The sequence below is a fragment of the Suncus etruscus genome, chromosome 1 (genome assembly GCF_024139225.1).
Source record: "Suncus etruscus isolate mSunEtr1 chromosome 1, mSunEtr1.pri.cur, whole genome shotgun sequence".
NCBI lineage: Eukaryota > Metazoa > Chordata > Mammalia > Eulipotyphla > Soricidae > Suncus > Suncus etruscus.
Genome location: NC_064848.1, coordinates 187,204,732 through 187,211,858, shown reverse-complemented (window position 1 = coordinate 187,211,858; position 7,127 = coordinate 187,204,732). Strand labels below are relative to the sequence as shown.

The 7,127-nt window shown below is 58.0% G+C and overlaps 1 protein-coding gene across 1 annotated transcript; it reads left to right on the top strand.

The window, feature by feature from the left end:
* The first annotated feature begins 225 nt into the window (after window positions 1-225).
* ORMDL3 (ORMDL sphingolipid biosynthesis regulator 3) lies at window positions 226-5,743 on the top strand. The gene is made up of 4 exons (XM_049781618.1): window positions 226-363; window positions 3,045-3,243; window positions 3,682-3,833; window positions 4,424-5,743. The coding sequence occupies exons 2-4, from the start codon at window positions 3,070-3,072 to the stop codon at window positions 4,557-4,559; spliced, it is 462 nt and encodes a 153-aa protein (XP_049637575.1). The 5' UTR covers window positions 226-363; window positions 3,045-3,069; the 3' UTR covers window positions 4,560-5,743.
* Window positions 5,744-7,127: the final 1,384 nt, after the last annotated feature.

The following is a 7,127-nucleotide window of genomic DNA, read 5'->3' as shown; positions in this document are numbered from 1 at the left end:
CAAAAAGGGAGCATTCGCAGCGTTGCAAATGCACGGGCAGCCATTGTTACGCAAGCAAAGGAATTCCATTAGCTCTGCGACCCCCCCCCTAGCTCGGGCTTGGAGGTAGGGGATTTAAAAAAACTACAACTCCCAGGGGGCACCGGGCGGGACGGGACTGGGATAGGGAGGAAACTACAACTCCCATGAGGCACCGGGAGGCAGGCGCGGGGAGGTGACGTCACGGGGCCGGCGCGGAGCGCTGATTCGGCCGGAGCTGCCAGCTGGTGGCTGCTGCCGCGGCTTTATTACAGCTGCTGGAGGGAGAAGCCAGCAGCGGCCCCGCGTCCCAGGGGCTCCCCGTTCCGGCTGGCTCCCCGCACGGTGAGTCCTGCAGGGCAGCATCGGGTGAGCGTCTCGGGAGGAGGAGGAGAAGGGGGACGTCAAAGCGGGTGGGGGCTGCTGGGGAGGCACCCCAGGCTGGAGGGGAGGGGAGAGGACCCAAGCTGGAAGGAGCAAAGGTGGAGTGGAGGGGTGCATTAGCTCAAGGGGGTGCATCAGCTACACGGGAGTGTAAAGGAGGAAAAAGGAGGGGTTGGGAAGCCAGGGCTGGAGCACTGGGCTGGAGCGCCCCTGTCGGGGGGTGGGGACCCGGTTGTGCTTTCGGGGTTCAGCCGCCTCCAGGGCTGTGGGTGAAGGCGTGGAGGTGGCAGGGCGTGGGGGTAGGGCTTCGGGCCCGGCCAGGTCCTCCTGGGCCGGAGAGCGGAGCGGGGAAGCCCTCTCTCCCTCCTGCGCTTTTCGACTGGACGTTCTGCTCGGAAAACCCCAACAGTCGTGCGCACTCCCCCTGCACTCCTCTCTGGGTGCTCGTGGGGGGTCGCCCCCCGGGTCTCGGTGGGCGGTGGGGTCCCTCATGGGGCGGGCAGGACACATCAGAGGCGCGTTGGGGCCCGTCGCCGGGGAGTTCCCCGCCGGGGTCCAGGCTTGCAGGCCTGCAGGCTTTGTGCTCCTCATTCTGAAGGCAAAAAAAAAGGCAGCACCCCGGGGCATCGAAGTTCGGGTCCGGGTTTAGTTGTTTGGGCCGGGCAGGGCCGGAGTGGGCAGGAGCCGCCTGTAGGAAGGTGATTAGCTCGCGAGCGTGGCTGCGGCCCCGGTGCCGGCTTATGAAACCAACCGGTGGCCACCCCAACTCCAGCCACCTGCCAGCGCCGCAGAACTTTTCGGTCTCAGCCCAGGTGGCGACCGCTCCTGGGCAGGATAAGGGCAGGCGGGTGAATGCACCCAGTTCCATGCTTGGGCTTCCCTTGGGTAATCCCATCTCTTGTCTTCTAGCAGGGAGGACTAGCAGGGGCCATTGCCTAACTTGGGTGGGGGGGACTCAGCTCACTGCTACCTGATGATCAAATTTCAGGAAGGAACTGCCAGGTTTTTATTGGGGTCAGGGTCTCGGAGCCCCTCAGACTCTCTGGCCTTGCCCTGGTGTCTTATGTCACGGCTAGGGATGTCGGGTCATTCCCTCCCCATTTCCAGCACTTTCCACTGTAGCCAAGTGGGCTAGGTCAGGGAGAGGTTGGGGTAGAAGGCCTTGGTTGGCCTCGGGGCGTGGGGGGGTGCTCTTTCAACTGAGATTCAGCAGCCTTGCCCTGGCCAGATGGAAGCTTTGACGTAGTTGGGGTGTCCCAGGAGCCGCATTAGGGGATCGGAAGCCCCAAGGCCCAGGGAGGTAAACAGCTCCCTGTTTAGAGTTTGCAGCTCTGGGTTTAAATCCTGGCACTTCTATTGGGCCCAATTATCAGCTTAATGAGCTGAACCGATGGGCCCTGGGAGGCACCTGCCACACTGATGCAGGTGACGTGCCCTGGGCCACCTGTCTGAGGGCTGAGCCAGGGAACTTGCTCCTTTGTCCTGGAAGTCTGGGGCCCTGAGTGGTTCCCACTGGATTGGCAGGGGAGGGGAGAGGCTCGCAGTAGAATGAGGGTGGTGACCTCTGGACACTTCTAGGGTCCCCCCACTGGGGGACTCCTTTCTCACTCCTGGGAGGGAAGAAATGTTTCCATGGTAACGGCCTGGGGTCTTTGTCCCGAAAGACCCTCCCTCAGCTGGGCGGTGCCAGGACAAAGGCGCCATCTGTTCTCTGCTTCTTAGTCCCCAGGCCCCAGGGATCGGGGGCACTGAGCTCTGCACTGGGGACTACCCTGACCCCTGAAGCTGGTGGCACTTTCCCAAGGTATTAGGGTAGCCCTCCTAAGACTACTTGTTTTAGGGCCCTGCCTGTAAGTTGGGGGCTTGGGGCTAACTTGCAGAAGGCCCTGTGGAGGGGGTGGGATGGAGATGAGGCAATGGGGGGGGCACAAGCTGCTATAGTGTCCTCGGGAGGTGTTGTTCGTGTCCTGGTCCTCATTGTTCCATGTCTCTGGTGACCCAGTAGCAGAGTGGGGATGTCCTGAAGGTCCATCAAGTACCCACTGGAGGGACAGAACACCCTAAAGAGGCAGCTTCCAGTCTGGTGAAGGGGAATGGGTGTATGTTTGATGGCTTTGTCCCTTACTGATGCATCCACCATCATCAGTGTCAGGGAGACCCCAGGTGGGAGAATTGGGGGAGATGGGAAGGAGCTGTGACCCGCAAATGCTTTCCTCTCTGCTGCCAGCTCTCGCGGGGTGGGCTCCTCATCTCTGCCTCTTGTGAGGAAGAGCCGTCTTCAGCAAGTCTAGCACTCTTGCTGAATGCTTGGGGCACCTCTGCTTTTCTCCTGTACCCCTTGGTAGGGTGAGGCTGGAGGACAGGGCCAGGTAGTTATGCTCAAAGAAGTGAGATTTGTGCATGCTTGAAAGTTGGACTTCTGGGGAGCTGTGTGTGTGTGTGTGTGTGTGTGTGTGTGTGTGTGTGTGTGTATGTGTGTGTGTAGTTATGCTCAGAGAAGTGAAATTTGTGCATGCTTGAAAGTTGGACTTCTTGGGAGCTGGGTGTGTGTGTGTGTCTGTGTGTGTGTGTGTGTGTGTCTGTGTGTGTGTGTGTCTGTGTGTGTCTGTGTGACTGGTCTCACTTATGCCACCTGTTTGCAGAAGAGCAGCGGGAAGGGGCGGCAGGATGAACGTGGGCACGGCACACAGCGAGGTGAACCCCAACACACGGGTCATGAACAGCCGCGGCATCTGGCTCTCATACGTGCTGGCCATTGGGCTGCTCCACGTCGTGCTCCTCAGCATCCCCTTCGCCAGCGTCCCCGTCGTCTGGACCCTCACTAACCTCATCCACAACTTGGTGAGGCCGCGCGGGGATCCCTTACCTGGGGGCCATGTGCTGCTCATACCTGTCAGCAGAGCCAGCCCTGATCTGCCCCAGTACCCAGACAGGGAGCAGTTCAGTTTGAGTATCCATGTAGGGAGCACCTGGGAGCAGGCCCCAGGGTGTAGCTGCCTGGCCCGTGGGTGCCCCTTTTCCCACATGGAGTGACTGTCCCCTCACTCGCCCTAGCTGCTCTGTTCTTGGGGGGGAGGGCGGTGCTGGGAGGGAACCTGGGCAGTGCTGACCATACCCTGGTCCGCCCCAGCCATTCTTGCCCTCTCACCCCAATGCTGCCCTTGTTCTCCTGCCAAACAGCTGTGCCAGTCTACCTCTGACCCAGACCCTGCTGCCTGCAGAGGGCAGCGCCAACTCCCTGGGGCCCGGGAGAATGATGACAGATGACCTCTCTTTCAGGGCATGTACATCTTCCTGCACACGGTGAAGGGGACACCCTTCGAGACCCCAGACCAGGGCAAAGCCAGGCTGCTGACCCACTGGGAGCAGATGGACTATGGGGTCCAGTTCACAGCCTCGCGGAAGTTTCTGACCATCACCCCCATCGTGCTGTGAGTAGATCCAGGGTGAGGGCCCCTCCTGGGGGTTGGTTGCTTCCAGTTCCCCATGTAGGACTGAAAGGAGGGAGGGAAGTCAGTGCTTCTCTGACACAGAAGAGATCTGGGGTAAAAGCTAGGGGGCTGAAAGAGGTAACAGGGTGTTGGCAGAGGGGCAGGGGTCCTCAAACTTTTTAAACAGGGTGCCAGTTCACTGTCCTTCAGACTGTTGGAGGGCCAGATTATAGTAAAAACAAAAATTATGAACAAATTTCTATTCACACTGCATATATCTTATTTAGAAGTGAAGAAACAAGGGCCCGGAGAGATAGCACAGGGGCATTTGCCTTGCAAGCAGCCGATCCAGGACCAAAAGGTGGTTGGTTCGAATCCCGGTGTCCCATATGGTCCCCCGTGCCTGCCAGGAGCAATTTCTGAGCAGACAGCCAGGAGTAACTCCTGAGCACCGCCGGGTGTGGCCCAAAAACCAAAAAAAAAAAAAAAAAAAAAAAAGAAGTGAAGAAACAAAATGGGAATAAATACAATATGTGGCCCGAGGGCCGTAGTTTGAGGACCATTGGAAAGCCTGCCTTCTCGATCCTCAGGTACTTCCTCACCAGCTTCTACACCAAGTACGACCAGGTCCACTTCGTTCTCAACACCGTATCCCTGATGACTGTGCTCATCCCGAAGCTGCCCCAGCTGCACGGGGTCCGAATCTTTGGGATCAATAAGTACTGAGGGGGCAGCCCCTGCCCTGCCCTGGATGGCGGGGCGTGTGGAAGGCCGCAGCCGGGGCGCTGCCCGAAGATGAGGAACTTCTGGATGATGCCGGAGCCGGGCCGGAGCCTCTGAGCCCCGGTCCCCCCCTCCCTGCCCCAGTAGCCGATTCAAAGTAGCTTTTAGTGGGGTTGGGGTCGGGATGGGCCCCCCCAGGGCGCTGACCTCTTCTAGTTCTTTGGATCTCTTCCTTTTTTGCCTTTTGAATAGAGACTCTGGGGATGGGGAGGCCACGGGCCCAGCTGGACTCCCAGGCTGAGCACAGACCTGGGAGATGACACAAGAGGGCCCAGGAAGCCCCGCTGCCCACTTTGCTCATCCTCAGGCCACTAAAGCACTTTAACTCCTGCAAAGGGGATGGTACAGCTTCTAGAACGTTCCACTTGGATTCTGCCGTCTTAGGATGACACTCGGTGGGCCGATGTGGGGGAGCTTGTGGGGCTAAGAGACGTCCCCTCCAGGCCATGCTGCGGGCAGCTCCTACACCCACCTATGTCGGGTGAGGGGGAACGCATGCTCCCCCATTTGCCATCCTGGCCCTGGGAGAGGGGGTGGGAATTAGGGGTGCGTGGAGACTTAGAAGGGGTGTGTATAGCTACAGAAGACTGGTGTGAAGGAGGAGGGTGGGGACAAGCTAGAGCGCCCCTCCCCTCTTTAGGACGTGGTCAGGGATGGGGGCAGGTTTGGAGAATCAGGTCTCCCACAGAATGGAGTGAGGTACGAGGGAGTGGTGGGTTTGAAGCTCCAAAGAGGGGCACAAAGGACAGGTATGAGATCTTAGTCCTGCAGTACTTGGAGGCGCCTGGGAAGTGGACGGCCCTTCTGAGAACACCCTCTACCCCCATGAGCATATGGGGGCCATGAGATCACCCCAAGCATCGAGCTGTTGGGTCCAGGGTGGGCAGAGACCTTGCTCTTCCCTCCGCCTCCAGCTGCCTTTGGGAGCAAGGTTGGGGAGGCGCCTGGCCCCTTCCCAGAGCCCTCAGTGGAGGAGAGGGCACTGGTCCTATTCTCTGCCTTGCCCCCCACCCCTATCCCATAGGGAACTTTCACCTCAAAATCTTTCTAAGCTAAGTGTGAATAGAATTTTTACTCCCTTTGTACAGTGTTCTGAGAACCGCAAATAAAGGATAGCGTGTTCCTGCTGTCTGAGTCTTGTCTGTGTCCTAGTGTGTCCCAGGGAGGGGCAGGGTGTGGTCTCCCTACCCCCCTCCTGCTGAGAGCATGGGACATCTGGAATCCTGGCTCCAATGACCTGGCACTACTGCCCTTCCAGGTGTCCTCGCACAGCCAGCAGCAGGCAGGGAGGGGCAGAGGAGATGGGAGTTCTGAGGGCTATTGTGAGGGGGGTTTTATGAGATGGGGTGTCATGAGGTGAGTGATCTGAGGGGGTGACCTGAGGAGCAGGCCTTCCTGTCCTCTGTTCTTCCTGCAATCATGTCACTTCCCCAGACCCTTCCCTGGGAGGGTGGTGTCTCCTAGCCTTTCTTTCCCAGCAGGATTCTTAGGCTATCACTGCTTGTGGTGGAGGCAATTTCCCAAAACTCCCCAGATAGCAAGGACCCTGGGCAAGGCATCCTTTTGAGCATTTGAGGGGCCTGAGTCCTGTCCCCGGAGAAGTGAGTGGGTGAAGAGGACAGGGTTGTCATCTCGCAGGTGGGCCCACTACAGCAGCTGTGGGGCAGGTGGAGGTTGAGGTCAGTGGCCCATTCTAATTCTGGGCATTTGCTGCTGCAGCCTCATGTCACTGGGATCTACCATAGCAAGGCATTGGGGACACTCACCAGGCTGACACCAGACCCCCTCTCAGGCCAGACCTGTTAATCTATTTCTGTCCAGATTCCTGGGATCATTCCTCCTTGGGTCCACCACAACTAGTACATGGATCAGGAGAGGTGTGTGTGTGTGCACGCACACATACAGGAACTTCACTGTCCCCAATTTACCAAAGATAAAGTTTATTAGTCTTTTATCTCTAGCCCAGCCATAAAGGTGGGTGAAGGGCACCTGATCCAACTCAACTACTTTCCATTTCCAACCTTGCCTCGTAGTGTACAGAGATCCCTTGGAGGGATTACACACAAATCCAGCAGTAGAGGCCAGAAAAAAGGTAGGCTGGGTGCTGGCCATGTCTGGTCCAGATTCCTAGGTTGGGATGAGTCGAGAAGGTACCAGTAGATAAGGACAGAGAAGGAAGAGGGATGAGCAAGCCAGCAGGACTTAGGGAGGTGGCCAGAGATGTCCGGGGAGGGGAAACCCAGGAAACTTTGTAAAGGGAAGTCAGGAGGGAAGCAAAGGCTCCTGGAAAAAGGGAAAGAGATATCAAAGGGCTGGAGTTTGGGTGGAGAGGGTACTTGCTTCATATGTTCAGTGTTCAAACTCCTGCACCCTATGTGGCCCCCTGAGCCCTACCTGAAGTGATCCCGGAGTGAGAAACATGGAATAAGCCTGGAGAAACCCACTGGGTGTGGGCCAAAACCAAAAACAAAAATGGAACTGCTGGGTGACTCCTGGAAGCTGAGGGAAGAG